At 43.0% G+C, this 15,897-nt stretch overlaps 1 protein-coding gene across 1 annotated transcript; it reads left to right on the forward strand.

Moving 5' to 3' along the window:
• Window positions 1–322: 322 nt before the first annotated feature.
• On the forward strand, window positions 323–15,895 carry LOC311123887 (tartrate-resistant acid phosphatase type 5-like; the record flags this gene model as incomplete). The annotated part of the gene is made up of 4 exons (XM_084198105.1): window positions 323–444; window positions 13,933–14,124; window positions 14,719–14,866; window positions 15,009–15,895. 4 exons carry the CDS (start codon window positions 323–325, stop codon window positions 15,246–15,248), a joined length of 702 nt encoding a protein of 233 aa, XP_084054231.1. The 3' UTR covers window positions 15,249–15,895.
• Between the last annotated feature and the right edge of the window lie 2 nt (window positions 15,896–15,897).

Genomic DNA, 15,897 nt, shown 5'->3' on the forward strand with positions numbered 1-15,897 from the left:
GTAGCCTTCCACAAGCTTCCCAGAATAAGTTGGGTGAATTTTGGCCCATTCCTCCTGACAGAGCTGGTGTAACTGAGTCAGGTTTGTAGGCCTCCTTGCTCGCACACGCTTTTTCATTTTCTATAGGATTGAGGTCAGGGCTTTGTGATGGCCACTCCAATACCTTGACTTTGTTGTCCTTAAGCCATTTTGCCACAACTTTGGAAGTATGCTTGGGGTCATTGTCCATTTGGAAGACCCATTTGCGACCAAGCTTTAACTTCCTGACTGATGTCTTGAGATGTTGCTTCAATATATCCTCAACGTGATCAAGACAAAGGAGATGATTATGGACTACAGGAAAGGGAGGACCGAGAACGCCCCCATTCTCATCGACGGGGCTGTAGTGGAGCAGGCTGAGAGCTTCAAGAGACTAGGTGTCCACATAACCAACAAACTATCATGGTCCAAGCACACCAAGACATTCGTGAAGAGGGCACGACAAAGCCTATCCCTCTCAGGAGACTGAAAAGATTTGGCATGGGTCCTCAGATCCTCAAAAGGTTATACAGCTGCACCATCGAGAGCATCCTGACTGGTTGCATCACTGCCTGGTATGGCAACTGCTTGGCCTCCGACCGCAAGGCACTACAGAGGGTAGTGCGTACGGCCCAGTACATCACTGGGGCCAAGCTTCCTGCCATCCAGGACCTCTATACCAGGTGGTGTCAGAGGAAGGCCCTCAAAATTGTCAAAGACTCCAGCCACCCTAGTCATAGACTGTTCTCTCTGCTACCGCACGGCAAGCGGTACCGGAGTGCCAAGTCTAGGTCCAAAAGGCTTCTTAACAGCTTCTACCCCCAAGCCATAAGACTCCTGAACAGCTAATCATGGCTACCCATACTATTTGCACTGCCCCCCACCCCATCTTCAGCGGTGAAGTTGTCCTGTCCCCTTAGCAGAAAAACACCCCCAAAGCATAATGTTTCCACCTCCATGTTTGACAGTGGGGATGGTGTTCTTGGGGTCATAGGCAGCATTCCTCCTCCTCCAAACACGGCGAGTTGAGTTGATGCCAAAGAGCTCCATTTTGGTCTCATCTGACCACAACACTTTCACCCAGTTCTCCTCTGAATCATTCAGATGTTAATTGGCAAATTTCAGACGGGCATGTATATGTGCTTTCTTGAGCAGGGGGACCTTGCGGGCGCTGCAGGATTTCAGTCCTTCACGGCGTAGTGTGTTACCAATTGTTTTCTTGGTGACTATGGTCCCAGCTGCCTTGAGATCATTGACAATATCCTCCAGTGTAGTTCTGGGCTGATTCTTCACCGTTCTTATGATCATTGCAACTCCACGAGGTGAGATCTTGCATGGAGCCCCAGGCCGAGGGATATTGACAGTTCTTTTGTGTTTCTTCCATTTACGAATAATCGCACCAACTGTTGTCACCTTCTCACCAAACTGCTTGGCGATGGTCTTGTAGCCCATTCCAGCCTTGTGTAGGTCTACAATCTTGTCCCTGACATCCTTGGAGAGCTCCTTGGTCTTGGCCATGGTGGAGAGTTTGGAATCTGATTGATTGCTTCTGTGGACAGGTGTCTTTTATACAGGTAGCGAGCTGAGAATAGGAGCACTCCCTTTAAGGGTGTGCTCCTGGTCTCAGCTCGTTGCCTGTATAAAAGACACCTGGGAGCCAGAAATCTTTCTGATTGAGAGGGGGTCAAATACTTATTTCCCTCATTAAATGCAAATCAATTCATAACATTTTTGACATGCGTTTTTCTGGATTTTTTGGTTGTTATTCTGTCTCTCACTGTTCAAATAAACCTACCATTAAAATTATAGACTGATCATTTCTTTGTCAGTGGGCAAAACGTACAAAATCAGCAGGGGATCAAATACTTTTGTCCCTCACTGTATGTATGTACAGTGGGGGGAAAAAGTATTTAGTCAGCCACCAATTGTGCAAGTTCTCCCACTTAAAAGGATGAGAGAGGCCTGTAATTTTCATCATAGGTACACATCAACTATGGCAGACAAAATGAGAAAAACAATTCCAGAAAATCACATTGTAGGATTTTTAATGAATTTATTTGCAAATTATGGTGGAAAATAAGTATTTGGTCAATAACAAAAGTTTCTCAATACTTTGTTATATACCCTTTGTTGGCAATGACACAGGTCAAACGTTTTCTGTAAGTCTTCACAAGGTTTTCACACACTGTTGCTGGTATTTTGGCCCATTCCTCCATGCAGATCTCCTCTAGAGCAGTGATGTTTTGGGGCTGTCGCTGGGCAACACAGTCTTTCAACTCCCTCCAAAGATTTTCTATGGGGTTGAGATCTGGAGACTGGCTAGGCCACTCCAGGACCTTGAAATGTTTCTTACGAAGCCACTCCTTCGTTGCCCGGGCGGTGTGTTTGGGATCATTGTCAGGGAATGGCCGGCAGGGATGTAGCTCAGTTGATAGAGCATGGCGTTTGCAACGCCAGGGTTGTGGGTTCGATTCCCACGGGGGGCCAGTATAATTTTTTTTTTTAAATCACTATCTGTAAGTCGCTCTGGATAAGAGCGTCTGCTAAATGACTAAAATGTAAATGTATTTTTTTACTTTTACTCAGCAATTGTCTTTAAGTGTCAACCTCATTCCAAGGAGGGCCGAGTGTCTGCGGGTTTTCGCTCCTACCTTGTACTTAATTGAGGAATTAAGGTCACTGATTAGTAAGGAACTCCCCTCACCTGGTTGTGTGGTCTTAATTGAAAGGAGAAACCAAAAACCAGCAGCCACCATGGAATGAGTTTGACACTCCTGGTCTATATGGTGTAGGTAGCTACTATAGCTGGTCCTTCCCCCCACCTAATAATGGCAGAGATGAAAGGAATTAAGATGGATAGTTCATTTGTTCAATCATTCAATTATTCTCAATCTCAATGGTAATTAGTGAGTATAGTCTATATCTGTAGAGAAATAGGTGGGCATACAGCGTATGCCTGCGTATGGTCACCAGAGCGTGCCCAATTTGACTGAGCGCTGAGCGAGTTTCCCAAAGGCTGGTGCATCACTGGAGCGTCAGCCTTCTCGCCCGCTTCAATTTTGCTTCAGTAGCGCTGACTTTATGAGCTTAGGCCATGCCCAGTCTAGTAGGCTACTTGTGTGCCTCTATAGCCCCTTGCAGTAGCTACTGTCCTGGAGTTCGCTAAATATTTTCAGAAAGAAACTGATCAAACACACAGGTGTTTTTTTTTCTTCACCTTTATTTAACCAGGTAAGCCATTTGAGAACAAGTTCTCATTTACAACTGCGGCCTGGCCAAGATAAAGCAAAGCAGTGCGATAAAAACAACAACAACACAGTTACATATGGAATAAACAAAATGTACAGTCAATAACACAATAGAAAATCTACAGTTGAAGTCAGAAGTTTACATACACCTTAGCCAAATACATTTAAACTCAGTTTTTCACAATTCCTGACATTTAATCCTAGTACAAATTCCCTGTCTTAGGTCAGTAAGGATCACCACTTTATTTTAAGAATGTGAAATGTCAGAATAATAGTAGAGAGAATGATTTATTTCAGCTTTTATTTATTTCATCACATTCCCAGTGGGTCAGAAGTTTACATACACTTAATTAGTATTTGGTAGCATTGCCTTTAAATTGTTTAACTAGGGTCAAACGTTTCCGGTAGCCTTACACAAGCTTCCCACAATAAGTTGGGTGAATTTTGGCCCATTCCTCCTGACAGAGCTGGTGTAACTGAATCAGGTTTGTAGGCCTCTGCTCGCACACGCTTTTTCAGTTCTGCCCACACATTTTCTAAAGGATCGAGGTCAGAGCTTTGATGGGCACTCCAATACCTTGGCTTTGTTGTCCTTAAGCCATTTTGCCACAACTTGGGGCGGCAGGTAGCTTAGTGGATAAGAGTGTTGTGCCAGAAACCGAAAGGTCGCTGGTTCTAATCCCCGAGCCGACTAGGTGAAAAATCTGTCGATGTGCCCTTGAGCAAGGCACTTAACCCTAATTGCTCCTGTAAGTCGCTCTGGATAAGAGCGTCTGCATAATGACTAAAAATGTTTAATGTCATTGTCCATTTGGAAGACCCATTTGCGACCAAGCTTTAACTTCCTGACTGATGTCTTGAGATGTTGCTTCAATATATCCACATAATCTTCCTTCCTCATGGTGCCATCTATTTTGTTAAGTGCACCAGTCCCTCCTGCAGCAAAGCACACCCAAAGCATGATGCTGCCATCCCAGTGCTTCACGTTTGGGATGGTGTTCTTCGGCATGCAAGCTATCCCCTTTTTCTTCCAAACATAACAATGGTCAGTATGGCCAAACAGTTCTATTTTTGTTTCATCAGACCAGAGGACATTTCTCCAAAAAGTAAGATCATTGTCCCCATGTGCAGTTTCAAACCGTAGTCTGTTTTTTTATGGCGGTTCTTTGGAGCAGTGGCTTTACTGTGGATATAGTTACTTTTGTACCTGTTTCCTCCAGCATCTTTACAAGGTCCTTTGCTGTTGTTCTGGGATTGATTTGCACTTTTCGCACCAAAGTACGTTCATCTCTAGGAGACAGAACACGTCTCCTTCCTGAGTGGTATGACGGTTGCGTGGTCCCATGGTGTTTATACTTGCGTACTATTGTTTGTACAGATGAACGCGGTATCTTCAGGCATTCTGAAATTTCTCCCAAGGATCAACCAGACTTGTGGAGGTGTACAATTATTTTTCTGAGGTCTTGGCTGATTTCTTATGATTTTCCCATGATGTCAAGCAAAGAGGAACTGAGTTTGAAGGTAGGCCTTGAAATACATCCACAGGTACATCTCCAATTGACTAAAATGATGTCACTTAGCCTATCAGAAGCTTCTAAAGCCATGACATAATTTTCTGGAATTTTCCAAGCTGTTTAAAGGCACAGTCAACTTAGTGTATGTAAACTTCTGACCCACTGGAATTGTGATACAGTGAATTATAAGTGAAATAATCTGTCTGTAAACAATTGTTGGAAAAATTACTTGTGTCATGCACAAACTAGATGTCCTAACCGACCTGCCAAAACTATAGTTTGTTGACAAGAAATTTGTAGAGTAGTTGAAAAACTAGTTTTAATGACTCCAACCTAAGTGTATGTAAACTTCCGACTTCAACTGTACCTAGCTTTAAGTGGCTGGTTGTAACATTGTAGCTTGCTGTTTAGTAGCCATATCTACAATTAAAAAGAGAAGAGGTTCTACAATTGAGATACAATAGATCTCCGATTGCAAAACCTCCTCTATTTTTAGTCATAGATATGGCTACCTGTATTTTTTTTAGCCAACTTAGCTAGCTAGACTACCTAGCTACCTACCTAGCTACCTAAGTTAGCAAACAGAAAAATAATGCTAGCCAGCAATACACAATATGGGTTTCAGTAGATAAACTAAAGCTAGCTAGCTAGGTGGCTTGCAGGAATAATAACTTAGTTAGCTAGCCACTGTATTTGTCATCTGCCGTCTTGGTGCTGGCATTGGCTGTAGCTGAGCTTCTAGCTAAATCCAACTCTTTGTTTCGAATCCTCTTCGCTATATTCAGGTTGAAACATGTAAGGTTGAATGTCACCATGTAGCTAATAGAACATAAACAAATGCTCCATTGTCGAATTCGTGTTGATGAGAGGAATCACTTGAAGCCATTTCAGTTTTGCCCGAAGGATTGTGTTATTAGTGTCCGCCTCCCTTCAAAAATAACCTGCCTTGGTGGTGGGATGTGGCAGAGCCTGAAGCATTGCCCCCACACAAGTTGTAGTCTTTCAGAGACTGGGAAAAATGTGTCAGCTTGTATATTTAGCAATGAAACCTCCGATAGGAGCATTGTTGAATGATGTCCAATGACTCTATCGAACAAGGACAACCATATCTACACGCACAAAAATGTATAGTGCGATCAGTATAACATACAGTGAGGGAAAAAAGTATTTGATCCCCTGCTGATTTTGTACGTTTGCCTACTGACAAAGAAATGATCAGTCTATAATTTTAATAGTAGGTTTATTTGAACAGTGAGAGACAGAATAACAACAAAAAAATTCAGAAAAATGCATGTCAAAAATGTTATAAATTGATTTGCATTTTAATGAGGGAAATAAGTATTTGACCCCTCTCAATCAGAAAGATTTCTGGCTCCCAGGTGTCTTTTATACAGGTAACGAGCTGAGATTAGGAGCACACTCTTAAAGGGAGTGCTCCTAATCTCAGCTTGTTACCTGTACAAAAGACACCTGTCCACAGAAGCAATCAATCAATCAGATTCCAAACTCTCCACCATGGCCAAGACCAAAGAGCTCTCCAAGGATGTCAGGGACAAGATTGTAGACCTACACAAGGCTGGAATAGGCTACAAGACCATCGCCAAGCAGCTTGGTGAGAAGGTGACAACAGTTGGTGCGAGTATTCGCAAATGGAAGAAACACAAAATAACTGTCAATCTCCCTCGGCCTGGGGCTCCATGCAAGATCTCACCTCGTGGAGTTGCAATGATAATGAGAACGGTGAGGAATCAGCCCAGAACTACACGGGAGGATCTTGTCAATGATCTCAAGGCAGCTGGGACCATAATCACCAAGAAAACAATTGGTAAAACACTACGCCGTAAAGGACTGAAATCCTGCAGCGCCCGCAAGGTCCCCCTGCTCAAGAAAGCACATCTACAGTGGGGAGAACAAGTATTTGATACACTGCCGATTTTGCAGGTTTTCCTACTTACAAAGCATGTAGAGGTCTGTAATTTTTATCATAGGTACACTTCAACTGTGAGAGGCGGAATCTAAAACAAAAATCCAGAAAATCACATTGTATGATTTTTAAGTAATTAATTTGCATTTTATTGCATGACATAAGTATTTGATACATCATAAAAGCAGAACTTAATATTTGGTACAGAAACCTTTGTTTGCAATTACAGAGATCATACGTTTCCTGTAGGTCTTGACCAGGTTTGCACACACTGCCGCAGGGATTTTGGCCCACTCCTCCATACAGACCTTCTCCAGATCCTTCAGGTTTCGGGGCTGTCGCTGGGCAATACGGACTTTCAGCTTCCTCCAAAGATTTTCTATTGGGTTCAGGTCTGGAGACTGGCTAGGCCACTCCAGGACCTTGAGATGCTTCTTATGGAGCCACTCCTTAGTTGCCCTGGCTGTGTGTTTCGGGTCGTTGTCATGCTGGAAGACCCAGCCACGACCCATCTTCAATGCTCTTACTGAGGGAAGGAGGTTGTTGGCCAAGATCTCGCGATACATGGCCCCATCCATCCTCCCCTCAATACGGTGCAGTCGTCCTGTCCCCTTTGCAGAAAAGCATCCCCAAAGAATGATGTTTCCACCTCCATACTTCACGGTTGGGATGGTGTTCTTGGGGTTGTACTCATCCTTCTTCTTCCTCCAAATACGGCGAGTGGAGTTTAGACCAAAAAGCTCTATTTTTGTCTCATCAGACCACATGACCTTCTCCCATTCCTCCTCTGGATCATCCAGATGGTCATTGGCAAACTTCAGACGGGCCTGGACATGCGCTGGCTTGAGCAGGGGGAACTTGCGTGCGCTGCAGGATTTTAATCCATGACGGCGTAGTGTGTTACTAATGGTTTTCTTTGAGACTGTGGTCCCAGCTCTCTTCAGGTCATTAACCAGGTCCTGCCTTGTAGTTCTGGGCTGATCCCTCACCTTCCTCACGATCATTGATGCCTCACGAGGTGAGATCTTGCATGGAGCCCCAGACCGAGGGTGATTGACCGTCATCTTGAACTTCTTCCATTTTCTAATAATTGCGCCAACAGTTGTTGCCTTCTCACCAAGCTGCTTGCCTATTGTCCTGTAGCCCATCCCAGCCTTAAGCAGGTCTACAATTTTATCCCTGATGTCCTTACACAGCTCTCTGGTCTTGGCCATTGTGGAGAGGTTGGAGTCTGTTTGATTGAGTGTGTGGACAGGTGTCTTTTATACAGGTAACGAGTTCAAACAGGTGCAGTTAATACAGGTAATGAGTGGAGAACAGGAGGGCTTCTTAAAGAAAAACTAACAGGTCTGTGAGAGCCGGAATTCTTACTGGTTGGTAGGTGATCAAATACTTATGTCATGCAATAAAATGCAAATGAATTACTTAAAAATCATACAATGTGATTTTCTGGATTTTTGTTTTAGATTCCGTCTTTCACAGTTGAAGTGTACCTATGATAAAAATTACAGACCTCTACATGCTTTGTAAGTAGGAAAACCTGCAAAATCGGCAGTGTATCAAATACTTGTTCTCCCCACTGTACATGCCCGTCTGAAGTTTGCCAATGAACATCTGAATGATTCAGAGGAGAACTGGGTGAAAGTGTTGTGGTCAGATGAGACCAAAATCGAGCTCTTTGGCATCAACTCAACTCGCCGTGTTTGGAGGAGGAGGAATGCTGCCTATGACCCCAAGAACACCATCCCCACCATAAAACATGGAGGTGGAAACCTTATGCTTTGGGGGTGTTTTTCTGCTAAGGGGACAGGACAACTTCACCGCATCAAAGGGACGATGGACGGGGCCATGTACCGTCAAATCTTGGGTGAGAACCTCCTTCCCTCAGCCAGGGCATTGAAAATGGGTCGTGGATGGGTATTCCAGCATGACAATGACCCAAAACACACGGCCAAGGCAACAAAGGAGTGGCTCAAGAAAAAGCACATTAAGGTCCTGGAGTGGCCTAGGCAGTCTCCAGACCGTAATCCCATAGAAAATCTGTGGAGGGAGCTGAAGGTTCGAGTTGCCAAACGTCAGCCTCGAAACCTTAATGACTTGGAGAAGATCTGCAAAGAGGAGTGGGACAAAATCCCTCCTGAGATGTGTGCAAACCTGGTGGCCAACTACAAGAAACGTCTGACCTCTGTGATTGCCAACAAGGGTTTTGCCACCAAGTACTAAGTCATGTTTTGCAGAGGGGTCAAATACTTATTTCCCTCATTAAAATGCAAATCAATTTATAACATTTTTGACATGCGTTTTTCTGGATTTTGTTGTTGTTATTCTGTCTCTCACTGTTCAAATAAACCTACCATTAAAATTATAGACTGATCATTTCTTTGTCAGTGGGCAAACGTACAAAATCAGCAGGGGATCAAATACTTTTTTCCCTCACTGTAGAGCATTTGTAAAATGCCACAAAGCAGGACTATATTTATTTTCAGATCTCGCCCCCTCCATCAATACACCATCAATACACCGGAAGCTGTCATAGGGTGTATCATTCAGCTCGCAAGGCCCAGACCTGCCTTCCTCCTGGGCAATTATGTGTAAAACATCTCACTGACCTAGAAATGCCTCGGACATGATGAAAACAGTGGAAGCTGCTGAGGAGAGGTCGGCTCATAATAATGGCTGGAATGGAACGAATAGAATGGCATCAAACACATTAAAACCTTATGTTTGATGTATTTGATACCATTCCACTAATTCCGCTCCAGCCATTACCACAAGCCCTTCCTCCCCAATCAAGGTGCCACCAACCTCCTGTGGATGAAAACAATCCCAGATTCCCCCAGGGTGAAATTCCCCTTTAACGGTCATAATGGGTGAATGAATGGCTGTGAATGTGTGTTTACAACAATCTGATCCCCACATCTCTTTCCTCCTCCTCCTCCTCCTCACTCACAGGTGAAGAGGATCATCACAGTTTGGCCAGAGTCATGTGATGGTGCCTTGTGAGCAGGCCATCAGCAGAGAATACAATTGCAGAGCCATTGAGGATGCAAAAAACATCACCTTGATTTTAAAGGATGCCTGGATGTTCTTCAAAAGTGCTTTCCTCTCCATCTTAAATAAGCATGCCCCATTCAAAAAAATTCAGAACTAAGAACAGATATAGCCCCTGGTTCACCCCAGACTTGACTGCCCTTGACCAGCACAAAAACATCCTGTGGCATACTGCATTAGCATCGAACAGCCCCCGCGATATGCAACTTTTCAGGGAAGTCAGGAACCAATATACACAATCAGTTAGGAAAGCAAAGGCTAGCTTTTTCAAACAGACATTTGCATCCTGTAGCACTAACTCCAAAAAGTTTTGGGACACTGTAAAGTCCATGGAGAATAAGAGCACCTCCTCCCAGCTACCCACTGCACTGAGGCTAGGAAACACTGTCACCACCGATAAATCTACGATAATTGAGAATTTCAATAAGCATTTTGCTACGGCTGGCCATGCTTTCCACCTGGCTACCCCCAACTATCGGAGGGCCTGTTGTCTGGACCTCTGGCAGTCTCTATGGGGGTGCCACAGGGTTCAATTCTCGGGCCGACTCTATTCTCTGTGTATATCAATGATGTCGCTCTTGCTGCTGGTGACTCTCAGATCCACCTCTACGCAGACGACACCATTTTGTATACATCTGGTCCTTCATTGGACACTGTGCTAACAAACATCCAAACGAGCTTCAATGCCATACAACACTCCTTCCGTGGCCTTCAACTGCTCTTAAACGATAGTAAAACTAAATGCATGCTCTTCAATCGAACGCTGCTTGCACCCGCCCGCCCGACTAGAATCACTACTCTCGGCGGATCTGACTTAGAATATGTGGACAACTACAAATACCTAGGTGTCTGGTTAGACTGTAAACATCTCCAATCCAAAGTTAAATCTATAATCAGCTTCCTATTTCAAAGCCTCCTTGACTCATGCTGCTAAACATGCCCTCGTAAAACTGACAATCCTACCGATCATTGACTTCGGCGATGTCATTTACAAAATAGCTTCCAACACTCTACTCAGCAAATAGGATGTAGTTTATCACAGTGATATCCATTTTGTCACCAAAGCCCCATATACTACCCACCATTGTGACCTGTACGCTCTCGTTGGCTGGCCCTCACTACATATTCGTCGCCAAACCCACTGGCTCCAGGTCATCTATAAATCACTTCAAGGCAAATCCCCGCCTTATCTTAGATCACTCCACAAATTTCTTGTTAACAAACTATAGTTTTGGCAGGTTGGTTAGGACATCTACTTTGTGCAAAGTTCATGCTTCATGCTCTGCCACATCCCACCACCAAGGCAGGTTATTTTTGAAGGGAGGCGGACACTAATAACACAATCCTTCGGGCAAAACTGAAATGGCTTCAAGTGATTCCTCTCATCAACACGAATTCGACAATGGAGCATTTGTTTATGTTCTATTAGCTACATGGTGACATTCAACCTTACATGTTTCAACCTGAATATAGCGAAGAGGATTCGAAACAAAGAGTTGGATTTAGCTAGAAGCTCAGCTACAGCCAATGCCAGCACCAAGACGGCAGATGACAAATACAGTGGCTAGCTAACTAAGTTATTATTCCTGCAAGCCACCTAGCTAGCTAGCTTTAGTTTATCTACTGAAACCCATATTGTGTATTGCTGGCTAGCATTATTTTTCTGTTTGCTAACTTAGGTAGCTAGGTAGGTAGCTAGGTAGTCTAGCTAGCTAAGTTGGCTAAAAAAAATACAGGTAGCCATATCTATGACTAAAAATAGAGGAGGTTTTGCAATCGGAGATCTATTGTATCTCAATTGTAGAACCTCTTCTCTTTTTAATTGTAGATATGGCTACTAAACAGCAAGCTACAATGTTACAACCAGCCACTTAAAGCTAGGTACAGTTGAAGTCGGAAGTTTACATACACTTAGGTTGGAGTCATTAAAACTAGTTTTTCAACTACTCTACAAATTTCTTGTCAACAAACTATAGTTTTGGCAGGTCGGTTAGGACATCTAGTTTGTGCATGACACAAGTAATTTTTCCAACAATTGTTTACAGACAGATTATTTCACTTATAATTCACTGTATCACAATTCCAGTGGGTCAGAAGTTTACATACACTAAGTTGACTGTGCCTTTAAACAGCTTGGAAAATTCCAGAAAATTATGTCATGGCTTTAGAAGCTTCTGATAGGCTAAGTGACATCATTTTAGTCAATTGGAGATGTACCTGTGGATGTATTTCAAGGCCTACCTTCAAACTCAGTTCCTCTTTGCTTGACATCATGGGAAAATCATAAGAAATCAGCCAAGACCTCAGAAAAATAATTGTACACCTCCACAAGTCTGGTTGATCCTTGGGAGAAATTTCAGAATGCCTGAAGATACCGCGTTCATCTGTACAAACAATAGTACGCAAGTATAAACACCATGGGACCACGCAACCGTCATACCACTCAGGAAGGAGACGTGTTCTGTCTCCTAGAGATGAACGTACTTTGGTGCGAAAAGTGCAAATCAATCCCAGAACAACAGCAAAGGACCTTGTAAAGATGCTGGAGGAAACAGGTACAAAAGTAACTATATCCACAGTAAAGCCACTGCTCCAAAGAACCGCCATAAAAAAACAGACTACGGTTTGAAACTGCACATGGGGACAATGATCTTACTTTTTGGAGAAATGTCCTCTGGTCTGATGAAACAAAAATAGAACTGTTTGGCCATACTGACCATTGTTATGTTTGGAAGAAAAAGGGGATAGCTTGCATGCCGAAGAACACCATCCCAAACGTGAAGCACTGGGATGGCAGCATCATGCTTTGGGTGTGCTTTGCTGCAGGAGGGACTGGTGCACTTAACAAAATAGATGGCACCATGAGGAAGGAAGATTATGTGGATATATTGAAGCAACATCTCAAGACATCAGTCAGGAAGTTAAAGCTTGGTCGCAAATGGGTCTTCCAAATGGACAATGACATTAAACATTTTTAGTCATTATGCAGACGCTCTTATCCAGAGCGACTTACAGGAGCAATTAGGGTTAAGTGCCTTGCTCAAGGGCACATCGACAGATTTTTCACCTAGTCGGCTCGGGGATTAGAACCAGCGACCTTTCGGTTTCTGGCACAACACTCTTATCCACTAAGCTACCTGCCGCCCCAAGTTGTGGCAAAATGGCTTAAGGACAACAAAGCCAAGGTATTGGAGTGCCCATCAAAGCTCTGACCTCGATCCTTTAGAAAATGTGTGGGCAGAACTGAAAAAGCGTGTGCGAGCAGAGGCCTACAAACCTGATTCAGTTACACCAGCTCTGTCAGGAGGAATGGGCCAAAATTCACCCAACTTATTGTGGGAAGCTTGTGTAAGGCTACCGGAAACGTTTGACCCTAGTTAAACAATTTAAAGGCAATGCTACCAAATACTAATTAAGTGTAGAGTGGTCATAATAGTTTGTAGGCCGTTCGAACGCTACAGACAATTTCGTGAGAAGACCGATTTTTGGGATGTCTCTAAGACAAACACCTCTCTAGCTCTGCCACCTTTCACCTCATATGCGGAAGTGCGATTGAGATGCATCCAATGCAAAAAAACAGATATCTCTAGTTTAAATGGACGGATTTTGATGGGGATTTTTGTATTATGCACTGTTGCATTAATCGACTCTAGGGGGTTGAAATATTTTGTCTTGCCCATTCACCCTCTGAATGACACACATACACAAGCCATGTCTCAATTGTCGCAAGTCTTTAAAATCATTATTTAACCTGTCTCCTCCCCTTCATCTACACTGATTGAAGTGGATTTAACAAGTGACATCAATAAGTGATCATAGCTTTCACCTGGTCAGTCTGTCGTTGAAAGAGCAGGTGTTTTGGATAAAAGCATCTGGTAAGTGGAATTTGAATATTGGGTCCCACTTTAAACGAATTACAACGTATAAAGGCTATGTGTTCTTAATGTTTTGTATACTCAGTGTATATAGCCTTTATACGTTGTAATTCGTTTAAAGTGGGACCCAATATTCAAATTCCACTTACCAGATGCTTTTATCCAAATTGTGAATTAACTTTAAGTATGTGATCCCTGTGGGAATTGAACCCACAACCTTTTTGTTGCTATTACCACGCTCTTACCAACTGAGCCACACAGGATCATAACGGCTGTCTTCTTCTCTCCTCTTCTTACCTCAGGAGGTTCCCTGAGTTGTACTATGAGCTCCAGTTCAAGGTTCCCCAGAGTAACGTGTCGGTGACCGTCCTGATGGTTGACACCGTGGTGCTATGTGGGAACACCTATGAGGGCACCCAGCCCAAAGGAGAGGAGGACCCGGAGGCTGCTGCCAAGCAGTTAGACTGGATCAACTCCAGACTGGCAAACAGCAAGTAAGTCCACATGGTGCAGTTTCCTGGACCTAGATTAAGCATAGTCCTGGACTGAAAAGCCCAATGGAGATTTGACCCTGCTTTTTAGTCCAGGACTAGGCTTAATCTAGATTGGAGAAACTGGCCCTAAAACACAACAGGTCAAACACCGCCTCTTAAGTACACACAGTTCAATTACATCTGTGAAACCATTGTGGTGGAACAGCAGACAATTTAACACTTAAATAACACTTGAATGGATTCAATGTTTTTCACAAGAAAGAAAAGTCTTGGATCTGACAATTTGTTGTTCGAGTCTCAGGAAAAGAATGTGAAGATTTCAGAGCATGTTTGTAGAGATCCCTGACTGACTCCACTCCTCCACTCTCATCACTCTTTTAATCAAGAGACCTTCACTTCACACCGCTACACATACATTCCTCAACTGTTACTGTATGAGGCTAGATACTCCTGTAACAGAAAAGGTTCAGTAAGCCAGACTTACATTATGAGTAACCTTGCCTGAGACAAAGACTTGTTTTAGCTCCTGGAAGCGAATGCCTAGGCTTTAGCTCAGCTGGCTAACACAGTCTTGTGTCTATCTTTTTCTCCCAGGTCAGAGTTCATTGTGGTGGCTGGTCACTATCCTGTGTGGTCCATTGGTGATCACGGCCCCACTAAGTGTCTTGTGGATAGACTACGGCCACTGCTAAAGAAGTATGATGTCACAGTCTACCTGAGTGGTCACGACCACAGTATACAGGTGGGTTATCATGCATGTTATCACCATACATGTACAGACAATAACATGGGCTCAATGTTACAGTTTGAATAGACAAATGTTATCATTTCACAGTCACTTATTGAACAACTGATGTTGACCCGACTCTCCATACTCCTACCAGTTTATCAGAGAGGATGATGGGAGTTCCTATGTGGTCAGCGGGAGTGGGGCCTTTACAGAAATTTCCACTAATAACATCAACAGATTCCCGTCTTCATGGCAACGGTTCTCCAACGCTGTCAACCATACATCCGGGGGGTTCGCTTACTTTGAAGTCACAGAGAACAATATGACTGTCAGCTACATCCAGACTGATGGGAAATGTGTTTACCAAACAGGACTGGCAAAACGCAAAGTCTGACACAGACAGAGGCATCGTGAAATAGTCAACAATGAACTACAATAGGCCTAATATGCTGGCTGTTACTAAGAGTATGCTGTATCTTTAAGCCATTTACAAAACTGAAAACATCTCCTCATTCCATTTCAATTCATCTTTTAACTCTTTGCGGTTTTTTTTTTGGTTTTTTTTGCTTTGGAATGTAAAAAAAAATGTGTGCATAAGAATTCCACAGAATTGTAATTGTAATGTAAGTTTTTCAAAAAAATTACCAAAAAAAGAAATTGTTTAACACTTTACGTTTTCTTGGACTGTAGAAAAAAAAATTCATACGATTTTCACAGAATTGTAATTCTAATGTAATTTTAATGTTTTGAATGTGTTATATTTTTCTTGAAATCAAAAAACAAAACAAATTGTGAAACTAATAGTCAGTTGAATGACCTGCAGATGGTGCTGGTTAGACGCTTTTTGCAGGAACTACACAAGACTGATGTCTGCTGTGATAACGCTCAAGTTGCGTAATCTTTCTCACCAGACATAGTGACATTAACATAACATTCCCCCACTACTCAACAATGTCTCATTTAAAAGATAAACACATTACCACAAATTAATGATAAGACTGTATTATGAAAATGCCATTAAAATCAAACAGTACCATATTACT

This window comes from Coregonus lavaretus (assembly GCF_964263955.1).
Source record: "Coregonus lavaretus genome assembly, contig: HAP1_SCAFFOLD_1637, whole genome shotgun sequence".
Taxonomy (NCBI): Eukaryota; Metazoa; Chordata; class Actinopteri; order Salmoniformes; family Salmonidae; genus Coregonus; species Coregonus lavaretus.